The 16,848-nt window shown below is 42.5% G+C and overlaps 3 protein-coding genes across 5 annotated transcripts in view; 2 read left to right on the top strand and 1 right to left on the bottom strand.

Annotated features, from left to right (window-relative positions):
• The window catches only part of Nmt2 (N-myristoyltransferase 2), a 43,125-nt gene extending 40,159 nt beyond the window's left edge, over window positions 1-2,966 (top strand). For 2 of the 3 annotated variants that reach the window (XM_051205889.1, XM_051205890.1), the window contains one exon: window positions 1,273-2,966. In XM_051205889.1, the coding sequence (XP_051061846.1) occupies window positions 1,273-1,314 (42 nt within the window). In that variant the 3' untranslated portion in view covers window positions 1,315-2,966. Of the gene's footprint in view, window positions 1-145 lie in introns of all 3 variants that reach the window. The other variant, XM_051205888.1, reaches the window with a different exon arrangement.
• A 107-nt stretch (window positions 2,967-3,073) lies between these two features.
• Rpp38 (ribonuclease P/MRP subunit p38) lies at window positions 3,074-6,640 on the bottom strand. Its single transcript, XM_051205858.1, has 3 exons — window positions 6,494-6,640; window positions 5,670-5,730; window positions 3,074-3,984 (listed from the first exon to the last, which is right to left on the bottom strand). Exon 3 carries the CDS (start codon window positions 3,972-3,974, stop codon window positions 3,135-3,137), a length of 840 nt encoding a protein of 279 aa, XP_051061815.1. The 5' UTR covers window positions 3,975-3,984; window positions 5,670-5,730; window positions 6,494-6,640; the 3' UTR covers window positions 3,074-3,134.
• Window positions 6,641-11,725: 5,085 nt separating this feature from the next.
• Acbd7 (acyl-CoA binding domain containing 7) lies at window positions 11,726-15,899 on the top strand. Its single transcript, XM_051205860.1, has 4 exons — window positions 11,726-11,737; window positions 15,097-15,217; window positions 15,319-15,381; window positions 15,629-15,899. The coding sequence occupies exons 1-4, from the start codon at window positions 11,726-11,728 to the stop codon at window positions 15,700-15,702; spliced, it is 270 nt and encodes an 89-aa protein (XP_051061817.1). The 3' UTR covers window positions 15,703-15,899.
• Window positions 15,900-16,848: the final 949 nt, after the last annotated feature.

A 16,848-nucleotide genomic window follows, 5' to 3' on the forward strand; every position in this document is an offset into this window, starting at 1 on the left:
ACTTCTACCAGGGTTCCAGGGACTTTTCCCTCTAAGCCAGCATCACAGCCCAGGGGGACTTGTCTAAACACAGAATAGTGTGTTGTTGTGTTAAAACTCAATTCCTCTTCCATTTGGTCTTATCTCATTGTTTTCCTTTCTTTAGGTTGGACTTGTTCTACAGTAGATGGATATGTTACTTCTAGAAGGCTGACATTCTCATTTGTTAATATTCTATTTAGTGAGTCCTGGAACTGCCATTCCAAAGAAGAATAAAAGCACAAGTTGAGTGAAATTGAAATAGTCTATAACAATCAGAACAGATGGCCAATAGTACACACTTCCAGTTAGGATGTTGAGAGCCAATCTCTGCTGTTGACTGATGTGTGGGAGGGATGAAAGTATTCACAGAGCTCTCATGGTATAGAGAGATGTTGTCCTTCCACTCTAAAAGTGGAACTGTTTCTCTGTGAACCAAACAGAAATGGTGGCATCATGTTAAGAAAAACCTTTGCTGTTAGGAGGAGAGTCACTGCTGCTTTTCTGTTTAAGTGGTGATATACTTGTATTACAGAACAAGGATCCATATGTATATCACCTTACATGATGCCACTGAGAATGTTTATAAAATTGACATGTGGTAGATAATTATGTATGGAGCAATATGAAAATGTACCAGTGACTTAGCACATTTATTCCATAAGCATAGTAGCCAAATCAGCAACCACACAGGTCTATTGCATAAGCATAGTAGCCAAATCAGTAAATAACACAGGTTTGTCCTTTGCGCTTCAGCAGATCAGACTGTTTCAAAAGCAAAGTTAGGGGCAAATGTTGAGCATGCTCACTGAAGAGTACACACCTAACTGACCAGACCTTGCGACTGCTTGCAGTCTTCATTTCTCAGCAATGTTAAGGATGTGTAAGGGGAAGGAAGTAAAAGCTCTAAGGTCAGATTAAATGCCCAGAGGAGTGTGTAGTAGTGCTGTCAGCACACAGATGGTCTGAATGTTTTTATTATGCAAAATTGCACATGTTCCTTTACGCTGACTTTAATTTATCATGAAAATTGTCATGCTAATGGAAAATGTCTTACTTGTAAATAAGTATTCATAATTTTGTTACTGATGTTGTTTTTACCTAGATTTTGAAAAACAAAAGTTTCACAGTGTACATATGTGTATATGCTGCCACTAATCCAAGGGAAAATAAAATAATAAACAAGGCCATTGTATAGACTGGCCTTCGAGTCAGAGGCCACCAAGTACATACTTCTTCCTGCCTTTACTACAGTGCCTCTGCTCCAGTCCAGAACACCTACTTCAGACAGTGTAGCATTTTCTTCTCACTAGACAGGACTCAACCAAATGTTACCTTTAGGGCACGTCTCACTGTTGGCTGTTCTAGACAGCATATGAGCTGAGAATGGCCATTATTATTTTGAATGGTTGGGGGAAATGGCCCAAACAGAATACAGCCACATCTTCACATATGGCCTGCCTGTGGCTGAATCATGCTACAAGGGGAAATAAAGTAGTTGTGACAAACTGGACTGTATTGCCTGCAAAGTTAAAGTATTTGCTGTCTGGCCTCTTAATGGTGTTTGTGGACTGAGGTCCTAAGAAGTAGGCCACAAATTGTGCCATCCCTGATAGCACCTGGGCCTCACAGGTGTGCAGAAGTGGGAACAGTTCTGTTCCGAAAGACACAGCAGATTTCTCATCTCATACGGTCCATGCCCAACAGAGTCACGTTTTTAACAGAGCACCTTCAGGAAGTAAAACTACCTATTCATTGAAACACCATTTAGAAAGACTGCATTAGGTCAGCAAGTTTAGTGAATCTGGATTTACAGCTCTTTGGGAATTGTCTCACTCATTTTTTATGTCTAATACAAATTGAGTTTTCAGGTCAGTCATGAATTTTTTCATGGGCTTATTTACCTCATGAGGAAACTTAAACGATCCTTTTAGAGATTTGTTTACTGCACATTGCAGTTGTTAAAAAACTATCACTTTAAGTATACTAATAGTTAACATTGGTATATCCATAATATAAGCACATGACCAATCGATATTTTAGAAAATCACTAACCAGTACAACTGCTCAGATATAAAATAGCTGTTAAAACCAAATATAAATGCAACAGTCTCCGGAGTTTTTTTTAAGTTACACTGCCCTATCTCTATATTCAAAATGTGCTATAAGGTTTCTTTCCTTCAAAAAATAGAAATTAGTCAGCAAATGGAACAAAGGTGGCACAGCCCATGAGTTCAAGCAGAACTTGGGAGAAAAGGTTTCAATATCACGTTTACTTCCTCCTAAATGACAGAATGATTGTCCAGAGACATGGAAGATTCATATCCAAAGCACTGACTACTCCATTTTCTAGTCTGCAAGACCCATTGGATCTCTCCTCTTGCCACATTTCACCTAAGTTACTACTGTAGTTACTTTTTGTTGTTAGTCTTGTTTTGTTGTTTGTTGCTTGTTTTGGTGCTGGGGATCAAGCCGGGGATTGTGTGTGCTAATAAGTACATGTTCTACCACAGAGCTATACCCCCAATGTACTTTTGATAGATGTTAAATATTGCAAGGAAATTATGTGCAGGGAGGGAATTCTTAATAACCTTATCAGGCTTTTTTTTTTTTTTTTTTTTTTTTTTTTTTCTGTATTAAACAAGCCTTTCTCCAAGCCTGTGTCAATGCTTACCTACAAAGAAAGCCAAATTACCACCAAGTAAAAATGGTATGCTGCTTTTGAAAACAGTGTACTGCTTAGCATTTAGTGTCTCTCCCTTACAACTGAGGATCTCCAGTTTCAGCCACCTTACTAGACCAGCCTGTGCCCCATTTTCCAAGTTTGGTAGAGAAATGTAAGTGCTGTAGGAAACTGATGTTCTTGCAAGCAAGCGTTGTACGAGCCTATAAAGCAGTGAATTTATACACGCATGGACGTTAGTCTCAATAAACTTTGATTTTGTTAATCATTGTATTTTCTGTACTTAATGTTTTAAGTTTTTAAGGTTCAGCGTTATGTGTCTCACCCAGTTAGAAAGACTTGCCATATCTGAAAGAACACCTCCATGCAGGATTCTAAGAATATATGAAAACATACTTTATTTCCTTTCATGAAATGACAAGTTCATAGAAAACTACTTTGAAATGGATTTTTTACTTTTGGGTGGTTTCCTTATCTTATGAGGGTTGGGAATGAGTTTCTTTATTTTAAGGGGTTGTAGTGTTGTAGCGGAAGCCTGCTCACTTTCAGCAAGCCTCTTACTGACTTTTGTAACCTCATCAAATGAGGTGTCCAGTATCTCTTTGTCCTGGCTTTCCAAAGATTCTGTCTCTAAAATGTCTTTGGGATCTTGGGTTCTGTCTTGAAGCCATGGCACATTTAAGCTGGGCACTCTGGGAATGATAGCTTTTACTTCCTCAGCGAAGTCCAAGGTATTCTTTCTGAAGCCTAAGGCTAACATACATTTTAAGCCAATAACAGGAGCAATTCTCTCACTGAGCTGAGGAACCTGACAAGCAGGAACTGTTCTGCTTATACTCAGCTGAATCATGTGTGAGGTAATGACAGCAGGCTTGACTGACTTACACACTAGAACCAGGAGCAGTTCATTCCTCTCCAGGGCTCTGGTGACTTCATTAACACCAATGACCAGCTGTTTTCTGACATGCACAGGTGTCCACCCTGAGACCTGCACATTCCCATCATGCTCCTTCTCTTTCAGACCTTCACTAATCTCAACATCTGAGCTGCATCTTTGCTTTTTTACAAAAGGTGGCTTTTTCTTTTTATCTTCAATTTTCTGAAGTCCAACTGATTTAAATTTATCTTCGAGGGTCTGTAATATAAAGTGTATGTCCTCTCTCTCCAGGGTGTTCCAGGAAATGACATACGGGTTGTTCAGTGATGTCTTTACAACCAGAGGTCTAGTCTTCCTAATAGATCCCCTCTTTGGTGCTTGAGGGGCTGCAGCCATCTTGAAAACCCTTCAGAAAGAAACATTATCTCATGTTAGTAATGCATGCTCTGAGGATATTGGTTATATTCCAGTAATTTTTGTTTTTTACTACAGATTGATAGCTATAGCAAGTCTAATTGTATAGGCCTAACTAGGTAGCCATGCATATAACTTCTCTGGTAAAATGAAGTAGTTTTAGTTTTCCCTATTTTTTTCCATCATACACAGACAATGTGAGAATGACTGGTGTTATGCTTGGAGATTTGTTAGCATCTTCTAAACTCTAATTAGACTTCCAATCATTCATTTTAAAAAATTAAGTTACTGGGGTTGGGGATCACATCACAGAGCACCAGGGAGGTCAGAGGGGACAGCTCAATCAAAGTGGGTTCTCTCCTTCCACCATGGTGACTCGCCTAGTGGTAAATGTCTTATTCTCTGAACACTCTCAAGGGCCCCTCATTTATTCACTTATCAACCCATATTCACTGAGCTCCAGTGGGCAGATGGTGTTCTATGCACAGCTGCTGGTGGGCAACAAGACCCCGTGTCTGCCCACACAGAGCTTATGTGTAGTCTCTGAAATGCATAACTAACCAGATCAGGCTTTAAAAACCAAAAATAATATGTGTCCATGGCAAAAACTCCTATTCTGTATCCCTTTGTAAGTCTCCTTCAATGATCCCCAGGTCCTAAAACGTTTGAAACATACAGGCTCATATTTTTTCCTTCACATGATTACAAGGTAACTGCTTTGGCAGGCAATTTCATGAAAACTAGGAAAATTTTGTTATGAAATTCAGAGATTCATCCATAAGGGAGAAATAAAAGGGCTGGGCTCCTTCTGAAAGTATATTAGAAGCCATTGGCCTATTCACTGTATGGGTGTGCTATTAACCTTACAGACTCGCTAGGATATTCTCCATTGCTGTCTAATTGTGCATTTATTCATTTAGATCAGGCCTGTCCTTTTCGAAGGCAACTGCATAGTTACTTCTCTCAGTTATTTTCTCCTTCCTAGAACTCATCTGAGAAGTATAAAGACCCAGTTGACAAATAAGCAAGTTCCCTCTGATTAATTAAGGTTCCTCCAATTCAGGGCACTTTCCCCTCATACCCAATCCCCTAACATGCCTGTAGGGCTTCTAGGTGTATGGGTTAGGAAGCAGATGTGGCTCCATCTTAGAAATAACCTGTAGCTTTTAAGAACATACAGATAGCTGGTTCTCACCATAGAGCTACTGAGCTGTGGGAGTGTAGCCAAGCCGCCAGATGAATCAGAAAAAGAACCAGCATTTGGATATGTTGGTGTGGGACAGGCTGGCTTTCCAAACTGGACAGTCTTAAGGAATGGTGTTGCGGACTCACTCTGAGATCCTGATCCTTCTAGTCCCTTTCCACATAAAGCCAGAATTCCTCCCAGTGAGAGCTGCAAACCTGGTCCTATCAATGCTGCTCACTGCTACAGACATCGTCTATTTATTAATGCTTCCTTCCCAACACTGCACTGCACTCTCCCAATTGATCGCTTATTAGCTCTCTTTCCCCACAGGCTGAGATTGAAAAACAGAAGGCTATCCAAATCTAGTAAGGTGACTGCCAGAAGGCACTGGTACCTGGCTGTAAGTGCCCAGACAAAATGACCAGAGAGCAAGATAGCAGCCCCACCATAGTTCTTACCAAATGGCAAATCAGTGTAAGAGGGACACTCACACTTAGATGTTCTGCAACCAAGGGACAGCAAGATTGGGATCACTTCTCTGATAGGCAGAACCTGGAAAGAAAGATGAAAAAAGTCAAGTCTGCATAAGGTGACCGCTATGCAATATGAAAAAAATGCTGATTAGTTAAGAACAGCTTTGCAGACAGAAAAACAGGGTGGACATGCTGAGTGCCTTGCCATCTCTTGTCTGCAAGCTGCTACTACCTACAGATCAACTGGAAACTCAAAGGTTTAGCTTTTACCCTCCCATTTCTCACAAGCCTTTCACCTTTTAGCCACCACGCCTATTGTAGACTCGGGCTATTTAATGAAGCCTCTGATTTCTCATGTTCTTTATTCACCATATACCCTGCCTAGGATACTATTCACATAGCACATATCTCTTCATCAACTTCTAATGGATTATCCTTGATGCCCTGGGCCATTAAGGTGTTGTGCAAAGCGAAAGCCTCTGCGGGTAATAGAAACGTCTCAATTTAAAGCCAGAGTAGTGAGGTACCTTAGGGAGCAGACTGGAGTAGCCTTAGCTGAGAGGGTCAGGAAAAGAAGGCTCTCTGGGGGAAATGGATGCTATCTAAAGAATTCCTTCCAAACGAAGTAAGAAGGGGGCAGCGGGGTATCCCGGAAGAATATTAAAGCAAGTTCGGTGTCGCTGGGACAGAGATGCTGGACAAGATGGTGGCTCTGGAGAGTCTTGCAGTGGAGTGGCGGGAATAGAAAGGTCACAGAAAGACCACGATCTGGGAAGGGGCCTTGGAAAGGCTGCCAGCAGCAGAGAAGCTCCCATGGTCTCGGGAGGTGCAGGGGTACCCACGTTTCGCCACGCGAAGGAAACCCCCGCCTGGCGGGAGACTGAGAACGGCCACAACGGGGCTTCAGGAGACCTGGCGCCGGGTGATCGCAGAAGCGTCTTCGGCTCCTTTCCCACCGCTCCGCAGTGACGGGTGCCCACGGGCTTGGGACTCGGACGACAGGCGCGCGCCCACCGCTGCAGAAGCGCGGCCTGCGGAGACCACAGGACTGCGACTCCGCCGTCCCTGAGGCCCGAGCGCCGGCTCCACGTGCGCCTGCGCAGCCTGACCGCCTGCCTTCTGCATTGCGTCACACCTGGTGAGGGACTTAAACCACAGCTTGCGACAGCGGGAGGTCCCTGGGTAAAATCCCTAAGCGCAGCGCGGAACTCTGGAGCAGCACTGCGCAGGCGTATGATTTGTCTCGCGAGAGCCTGTGGTTGCTGTAGTAACCAGCCGCTATCGGTCTCCACTGGTGGAGTAAAGGCGGTGTAACAACCAGTTCCTGGGTCCTGGTTCGTGGAAGGCTTTGTCTCGTTTCGGCTTTACCGTAGTTACTTCTGCCCTGGAATTCTGGCCCGCAGTCTTTCCGTTCTAGAATCACAAAATTCCAGCCATTCACTCTCTGCACATGTCCTTGCGCCACGAAAATCAAATAAATAGGTGTTATAGAGTTGGATGTAATTACAATTATGATGGAGAATTTTGAGCCAACTCAAAGAGAAATAAGGGCAGCTTTCAATTCCACAGCAGTACTCCAGAATATTCCAGCAATATCTGTTTTGCCTGCTGCACCAATGGAGACTAAAAATGGTTATGAAACCAGGCGGTGGTGCACGCCTTTAATCCCAGCACCTGTGAGGCAGAGGCAGAAGAATCTCTTAGTTTGAAGCCAGTCTAGTTTACAGAGTGAGTTCCAGAGCATCTAGGACTACACAAAGAAACCCTCTTTCGAAAAACCAAAAGAGAAAAGAAAAGAAAAAGAAAAGAAAAATTGTTTGTGATCAGGATCACTGGAGAGTTATGGACAACTGGCGAAACAGTGGGGTAATGTGACAAAGACTAAAACCTAAGTCTGTTGGCTGCATTTGACAAAATGTTTTTTTTTTTTTTTTTTTTTTTTATCTTTTCTGTCCCTTTCTAACTAATTTAGGTGGACTTAGGTCCTTCTCAGTGTCTTCACTGCTGATTTTAAATTCTAAAATTCAGAGTCTAGAATTTTCATTATTCACCACCTATTGCACATAAATTAAACACAAGCAGATTAACAAGAATGAAGTCAGCACAATAACTTGCAGTCATGTGGCGATAAAGACAAATTGTGATAGTCGAATTGAAATACTAAAGGTTCATATAAAACCCTGGCCCTTGGGAGACTGAGTCGGGAGGATGTAGTTCAAGGTCAGCTTGGACTGCTTGCTTACTTAGTTCTAGGCGACCAACCTCAGCTACAGCATGCGCGCGCGCACACACACACACACACACACACACACACACACACACACACACACACACACACACACACACGGAAGAAAGAGACCGGGAAAAATGAGAGGCAAGAGGTGGGGAGAGAGAGAAGTTAAAAGGTAAGCGGAAAAGAAGACAATGGCTGTGTGTATTATCCCACTAAAGTTCCAGACATAAAGTTTACCCATGACCTGACCTTTCACATAATCATTTTTCCAGCTCCTACATTACAAGGCTTTGGAGTCAGGTTGCTAAGTTGGAACCCTAACCTTACCACTAACAAGTGTACCTATGCCCTGGGCAAGTTATGAAATGATAAAGATAGCATCTATTCTGAGGATTAGAAGAGAGTTGTGTGTAAGATGCTTACCACAGTGCCTGCCACATAGTAAGTGCCAGACAAACTGAACCGTGATGGCCCAGTGACATATGCGGCAGAATTAGGTTAGTAAAACTTAAATTTTAGTTATTGTTTTCTGTTCGAAGGCTAGCATTATTTCCACAAGAATTTTACCAAAGACAACATTCTGTATCTCAAAGGCAATTTATTATTACATTTGTGTGACACAAACATTTTAACAAAAAAAAAAAAGGTTATTTAAAAATCATCTGAGGTAATGCAGTCACCCCCACGTTTTTGTTCAGTCATTTACTAACATATTTACAAAACCCCAATAATATCAATTCAGCTAATGTTTAGATTTTTTTGTACAAACATTTTCTAATATGTCTCAAACAATTCTATAAATGTTTTCCAGTAAACTTCCTGTAGTTTCCTTAATTACTATATATTTGACATTCTTTATCTGATGGTCAATTTTACTTTTCAGTGATAACTGTTATTTTAAAATAATAGTTGTTTAATAACTTAAGTTTATAGAAGTTTTCTTTTTGTACTAATTCTTGAACTGTTAGATAAAGGTCACAACAAGATAACATTAGTTTAAGATTCTAGGTAAGAAATTGTAGCATTGGAGCTGACAAAAAGTTTGTCAATAAATATTGCACAATAATTGAACATCAGCTTTTCTTTTCTTCCATGGAATTCTAACCTTTGTTCTGAATTTGTGTGCTATTGTGGTTTTGTGGATTCTGCAAAGATAGCTGTTAATAACAATTATTTTATTTCCAGTTTAGTATTAGAGTGTAATTAATTGTCTAAAATACTGGTTTCAGCCAGGCAGTGGTGGTACACACTCCCAGCACTCCAGAGAGCAGAGAGAGAGAGGCAGGTCTCTGTGAGTTCAAGGCTAGCCTGGTCTACAGAGCTAGATCCAGGACAGCTAGGGCTGTTACACAGGGAAACCCTGTTACACAGAAAAACCAAAAGTAAAATAAAATAATGGTTTCATTATATATTTTCCTGCATGTCTACAATCAGACCAATATTTAAAATCCCTTAACTGAGAATGGACTTCAATTTTGAGCTGCCAAATCACAGAACAGACTTCAAGTCTGTGCTATTCGAAGGTCCACTAGACACCCCCAGTGAATTATGTGTCCATGACAGCAATGTGAATGGGAGGTGTCTCAAGCATGTGGGCTATTCCCAGGCAACAATACGGTAATAGTACCACCCTTCCATAGATCAGGCCAGTAGAGAAAAGGCACCTGATTAGACTCAGACCATTTGTTTATACTCATGTAAACACAGAACAACAGGATGTCAGTTCCCTGTTCCTCAAATTCCCTGGGACAATATCCTTAAGCCCTGAGGTCAAATAATAGGCATTATGTATATTCGGCCTTTGTTAAAGAGCCAACTCCGAACTTTTGCAAACAGTGCTATATATAGTCTTAACACAGGAACCCACTACACCCAAAGGTAGAATGGGAAGGCCAGGGAGAAACATCCATAGGCTCAATTGAATTTAGAGGAATGGATGAATGACATCCTTGAAGAGTCTTGCAAGGCTCTGGCATCCCAATGGAGGACTACAGCTCAGAAAGGGGATCTTGAACACTCTATGGATGCCTATCATCCCAACACTTGGGAAACTGAAGCAGGAGGATCACAAGATGGAGGCCAGCCTGAGGCTGAATGAATTCAAGAACGACTTGGGACATATGAGACTCCATCTTAAACACAATAAACTTTCAAGAATAAAAGAGAGCAATGTGGCTTGCCTTTGCTAATTTCTTATAACGACTATTGTGTCAAAAGGTCTCAGCTGATGCAGATGAACACTTTCAGCAGCCACTACTAAACTATCAGAAAACCTCACTGTTCTGAAACTAACCTTTGCCCTAGGATCCCATCATGCTCGTCCCATTTCCAAAACCACATGCTGCCCAGACGCTGCTCCAAAATTGCCTTTTGTCCTGTAGTTAGGAATTGATTAATATCACCACCAAAAAAAAAAAAAAAAAAGTAGCAAATATTTTCTAACATACAGTTTACACAAAACCAAGTTAGAAAGTTTTGGGGCTTTTTTCATCACAAGCTGCATTGCTCTATGTTCAATTTCAGACTCTCTAAATACAGTGTGCTAAATACTTCTCCACAACTCTGTTTTAATCAGTCAGAAATTCTTCTCCGGAACTGGAAACTTTGTCCAGTTCTCCGTAAGTGTAGCAAAAAAAAAAAAAAAAAAAAAAAAAAAAAAAAAAGAGGTTCACAGCTTGCTTTTGAGACCCTGCAGACTCCAGGTGATGGTGAATTTGCAGCCGGACAGACCTAGGTTCCACTAAACAGGCTGTACATAAATGCTGGCGGGAATGAGTGCAGATTGACCTTAGAATTTATGCCTTTGGTTTCTTAAGACAAGGTTCACACGCTCCTGGTCCGCTTTCACTCCTGGTGAGTTCCCTTGGTGGCACTTGAGAGGCCCCAGTAATGGCTATGTCCCACCCAGACTTCTAGAATCAGAAAAAGGATCAAGGACTCGCAGGTGAAGCCCAAGCTGTCCTTACAGTTATAAGAATAAAAGCTGGAGAAGGGACGGGTGTGGTGGTGAGTGGTCCCGAGTGAGGATCCCAAGGGAAGGGACCATGTGGGAGAGCATAGCAGGTTCCATAGCAGGTGAGGGTGACCGAGGCGGGAGAGAATAACACACCAGGCAGATAGAGCGTGAAGGAAGAGTTTATGTAAAAAGGGTAGTGAGGGAGAAGGGAAGAGACATAGAGGCACCAGGAACAGAAGAGAAAGGGGGAGGGGGGGAGAGAAGAAGAAGGGAGTAGCTGGTGGCCAATCGAAAGCAGGAGATAGAGAGCAAAAACAGAGAAAGCAAAAGAGAGCTTAAGTGGGCAGGGGTCTGTCTTTTAAAGGCGTCCTTTGCACCTGCCTACAGACTAGTACTCATGGAACCCTGGGCTGAGAGTACTGCTGAGTGCATTCTGCCAGGTGGCAGGGGCAGGCCAGCATAATGCCTGAACCTTTAATCCTTACACAAGTCCCTGGGAAACCTCTCTTAGTTTCCTGAAAACAACCTCGAGACGATAGAAGAGAGAAAGAGGGAGGGGGGAGGGAAGAGGGGAGGGGGGAAGAGAGAGAGAGAGAGAGGGAGGGAGGGAGGGAGGGAGGGAGGGAGGGAGGGGGAGAGAGAGAGAGAGAGAGAGAGAGAGAGAGAGAGAGAGAGAGAGAGAGAGAGAGAGAAAGAGAGAGAGCGCAGAGAGGTAATCTAGCAAACCCCTCCCAGGCAAGGACTCTGAGAGACTGGGCGGGTACAGGCCCAAAGCGCAACCTATAGGAGAGTCCGGAGGAGGAGCGCTTCTCTTTAAGAATGAGGCCAAGCGCTGGGGACTGAGACCCGGAGTCTGCCCGCCACAGCGTACTTTACCTCATCACTATGTCCCTTCAGGTAAGCCAGATCTGGGAAGGCTTTGTAGGTGCGATGCTCCGAGAAGGAAGCACTCTGATGAGGCAAGAGGAGGCGTGGTAGCTCCAGGGCAGGGCAGGGCAGGTGGAGCTCCTGGCTGCGACCCTGCAGTCACTCCCCACACCTGCCTAAACGCCTAAACTGTAAACAAGGACCCAGGCTCCCCATGGCAACCCTTCTGGGCCCCAGGGATTGTTTAAATTACCCACATCTCCTGGAGGCCCTCCTTCATCTCTCTCTTAACAACTCAGGGAAGCAGATGACATCCTCTGGGGTCATCCCCTTCCTTGCTCTTGGGATCTCAGGAAGTTCTCAGAGCCAAGTGTCTTGTTGAATCGCATTGCTAGTTACTCTATGAAGCTCTGACTTTGCCGTTTTATTGATAGAAGTGGGAAGAGAATAAATATGAATAAAGTAAAACCAGGAGAACCTTCCCCTGGTAGATAACCACATGATAGGTTGCTTCCTTATATGTCTTTTTTCCATAAGTGTATAATGATAGATATGTGAACATACTACATCCATGATTTGTTTCTGTATGTAACAGTTATATTAGGAGCACTCTCTCATTAAGTTACCTTCGAAGACACACTTGTCTAATGCTTAACATTTTATATTATGAGTATAGCCAACTTCATTATCATGGGTAGATGACATACCCCAGAAACATGGAGACTTGCATCTCCCTCTTAGTCTGTGACACATTAATCTCTCTCTCTCTCTCTCTCTCTCTCTCTCTCTCTCTGTGTGTGTGTGTGTGTGTGTGTGTGTGTGTGTGTGTGCGCGCGCCTCAGTCATTGTCTTAGGGTAGAGGAAAGGAGAATAGTGCCTGCTGAAAAGCCTGGTGATTTGAGTTTAACCTCATGACCCACAAGGTAGATGGAGAGAACTGACTCTTGCAATTGTTCTATAGCCTCTGCATGCATGCTGTGGTACCTGTGCACCTATTCACATGTGTTCACCTGTATGCACACAATAGTAAATGTAGAGTAAATAAAAATGAAGGTGGGAAATCATTAGATGAGCCAGGTGGGCAGTGTTTAAAGCAGCAGTGGGTAAGGGTATCTTTAGTTGCCTCAAAAATGTTTCCATTGAGGATCTAAAGGTTAAGAAACATCATGAGGGTGAATAATAGCCGTGACAATAGAGCAGCACTGAAAAAGTAGGTCAAGTACTAAAACTGATACAGGGCATGGGTTTCTGTTACTATCAAAGTTAAAATGCTTAAGTCTGGTATTGCTGTAATGAAACTTTCTTTCACTTTGCTAAGACTCTAGGGTTAGATAGGCAGTGGTGGACCATACCTTTAATCTCAGCACTTGTAAGGCAAAGAAAGGCAGGTGGATCTCTGTGAGTTTGAGGCCAGCCTGGTCTACAGAGAAAGTTCCAGGACAGCCAGTACTGTTACTCATAGAACCCCTGTCTCAAAAAATAAAAACAAAAAGAAAGAAAAAGGATTCTAGTTTGAAAACACATCCTTGATATCAGCATCACTATGATCAAAGAATACTTGAATTATAGTCACTGCAATTGATTACACTTAAAGAATGAAATATGAGATTTTTATTAAAACACATGCTTATTATTTCAATTTGAAATCCTTACTAATGTAATAATATAACAAAAACGTAATATATTCTACGAGAGATAATCCAAGCCAGGTGTGGTAGTACACACCTGTATTCCCAGCACTCAGTACTTGGAGACAGGATAGGAGTCCATGGCTGTCCTTAGCTACATAGCAGATTCAGAGCAGCACTAGGATACATGAGACCCTGTCTCAGGGAAAAAAAGAATGAAAGCAGGTTAGAACTCCATTTGAGAAATAAAGCAGATTGCACATGTGTGGGTCAGCTGGAAGGGCACTTCCTTAGTATTAAGGAGTCCCTGGATTCACTTGCCACTAGAAAAACTGAAGCCTAGATCATTTAAGCCTGGATGTTCTGAGGTAACCTGGGCACATAGCTAAACCTTAACACATGCACACACACACACACACACACACACACACACACACACACACAGAGAGAGAGAGAGAGAGAGAGAGAGAGAGAGAGAGAGAGAGAGCCCTACCTACCTACCTATACTGGCATTATAATCTTTTGCACGCCGAGAGAACTGGAGGTAAATGCTGGTTACAAAGATTATACCCAGGGGATCCTGGTAGATACTAAAAATGTGGTGTTTTTATAACTTGTACCTGGGTCTGAAATTATTTCAAAACTCTTAATTTTAAATTGTAATAAAAGTAAAAAAATGTATTGAAAAGCCAGCAGCTGGTTAGCATATTCAAACCTCTTCTCCCCTCCAAGTGAAAATGGCCCAACAGCCATCTTGCTTAGACAATTTCCTTGTTAAATGATGTGGCTAAAGCAGTGGAGTGGATGATGTTTTTTTCTGGGCTGGAGAGACAGCTCAGTGGCAAAACGCTTGCAAGAGGTCCTGGGTTTGATCTCAAGACACCACAAAAAGTGATGCTGTCACTGGGGAGTGGTGGTGGATGATTTTACAATCAGAAGAAACACACGCACACACACCCCCCCCACGCACACGTGATTGAAATAGCTTCAGTACCTTGACTGAAGAATTTACCTTCCCAATTCAGTCTTTCAACAAGGACTGTTCAAAGGGCTTTATCAAGTTCTAATGTAAGCTAACTGTTCAGTTAACTTTCTACAGAAAATGAAGTAGGGTAAATTGTGAGTCACTCTTTGAGATGATGTTCTGTGTTCACTGTGACTGTCATCTCTGCCACGGGACAGATAGGAGCAGGAGAGCCTTGGAGCCACTCATGATAGTGTGGATAATGAGGGGAACAAACTGATCTTATTTGACCCACTCTTTACGTTTAACCCTAGTGAAATCTCTCTGTATTGTAGGAACAGCTTTCCCGTTTGTGCCTTCCCACCAGAAACCTATCCCCTCTTACACAAGATTCATTTTGAGCATGAGCCTCTTGAGGCAGGATCCTTCTGATGGATTTTTCTCTAGCTACCACTCTACCTCTGTGGTCAGACCATTGGCTGTCCACCAACTTTTCTCTTTGTAAAGTGAATTCTCTTCAGCATTTGTTATAGAGGGAGAGAGGAAGGACAAAAGAGAGGAGAGGAGAGGGAAGGAGAGGAGGGGAGGGAGGAAGAGTCGAGAGGAGGGAGAGATTATAAATGCTTTTCCCTTGGGATAAGACACATTTGCTATATAACCCAAAGTAAGCCGTACAACTTCTCTTTACTGGAAATCAGTTGACATGACTTATAATAAAAAAAAATCAGATTTTATGTGTATGTCTTGTATATACACCACATATGTGCCTTATGTGTGTCCTTGCTCTCTTGACCTAGGCTGATTTTGACCAGGCCACACAAGATGTGAGGAAGCTGAAAAGTAGACCTGACGATGAAGAACTCAAAGAACTCTATGGGCTCTACAAACAGTCCATCATCGGAGACATCAACATTGGTGGTACCCAATCATGGTTTTAGACAAATAGATGCACTTGTTTGCACAGTGTTTGTAGACGTGCACAGTGAAAAGTAAAGTTGAAACTTTCCTTCTTTTGGCAGCGTGTCCAGCAATGTTAGATTTGAAGGGCAAGGCCAAGTGGGAAGCGTGGAGCCTTCAAAAAGGTTTTGAACTCTTTTCTTGTGTGTGTGTGTGGGGGGGGGATTTTCAAGACAGGGTTTCTCTATGTAGCTAGCTCTGTAGACCAGGCTGGCCTCGAACTTACACAGATCCACCTGCCTCTGCCTCCCATGTGCTGGGATGAAAGGTGTGCACCACCATCGCCCAGCTGGTTTTTAACTCTTAAATAAGGTTAAAACAAGCCTTCACTTCCTACCAAACCAGTGAGATAACATGTTTGTGTCTTTCTAGGATTGTCGAAGGAAGACGCAATGAGTGCCTATATTTCTAAAGCAAGAGAGCTGATTGAGAAATATGGAATCTAGAATTTGATAGAGGAGACAGAGCTCCTGTGGAAGCCTTCATAACAGCATCATGATGTTTAGGGGGAAATGCATTGGGAACTATAAATTATGCATATTTTTCCTATTAGCATGAATTATAATCCTTAGGACTGTGTTAACATAGTTACCTAATTTTACTTGCTTGTGCAAGGTGACTATTAAAGGTTCCTTTTCAAAAACTGTTTTGTAGTATGCATACAAACTTCTTTGCATTTATGTGTGTGCATGAGTATTCATATGTGTGTGTTACCCGTGTATATGCATGCATGTGGAAGCCAGAGGATAGCTTGGGTGTTTTTCTAAGGTATGCTATTTACTACTTCCTGTGAGGCAGGGTCTGTCCTTAGCTTGTAGCCACAGATACCCTCTTATCTCTGCCCCCACCCCAGCACTGGGATTTCAGATATGTCCCACCATGCTTGGCAGTCTGGGGCTTGAACTCAGGTGTTATGCTTATGAGGTAAGCACTTTACTGACTGAGCCATCACCCTAGCCCCAGTATTGGTTTGCTTGATTTAATCTGTTCTTCTATAATGAGTTAGTGCTACTGGGCAATTAGAAAAGTTTGTTCAGAATTAATAGCAGCCAGACTGTTCTCAGTGCTTCAGGAATTGGAGCCAGGAGAGTCATGAATTCAAAGACAGCCTGGGATACATAGTGAGACCCTACCTCAAAAAAAAAAAAAAGCCTAAAACTGAAGGAAAAGGTGGGAAAGTTGGACAAACAGAACAGTTCCTTTACTGCACCATGCAGCTCTGGGCCCCCAAGAATGTGGGCCCTGATGGAGTGACAGGTAAACTTGCCTCCTGACTAGGCTGTGGTGTGACTACCCATGGAAGGGCTCCAACCAGTCACTGTTAGGGTAGCAGAACCCCAAGATATCTGGGGTTGTGGATACCCTGAGGTCTTCCTGTCATAATGGACAGTAATTGTTTAGTGTTGTATTTTTGATAAAGCAGCAATTACTCTTTCTTATGAAATAGGTCTCACATATATTTTTTTTTAAAGATTTAGATTAAACTTTGAACCACAGTGTGGTGTTGTTGGAAAAATAATAATTTCCGTCTGTCAATCACTCTTGCCATTAAAATAGTGCTAGAGGCTGCAGGTGTAACCCATCTGGAGGCA

This window comes from Phodopus roborovskii, unplaced genomic scaffold (genome assembly GCF_943737965.1).
Source record: "Phodopus roborovskii unplaced genomic scaffold, PHOROB, whole genome shotgun sequence".
Taxonomy (NCBI): Eukaryota; Metazoa; Chordata; class Mammalia; order Rodentia; family Cricetidae; genus Phodopus; species Phodopus roborovskii.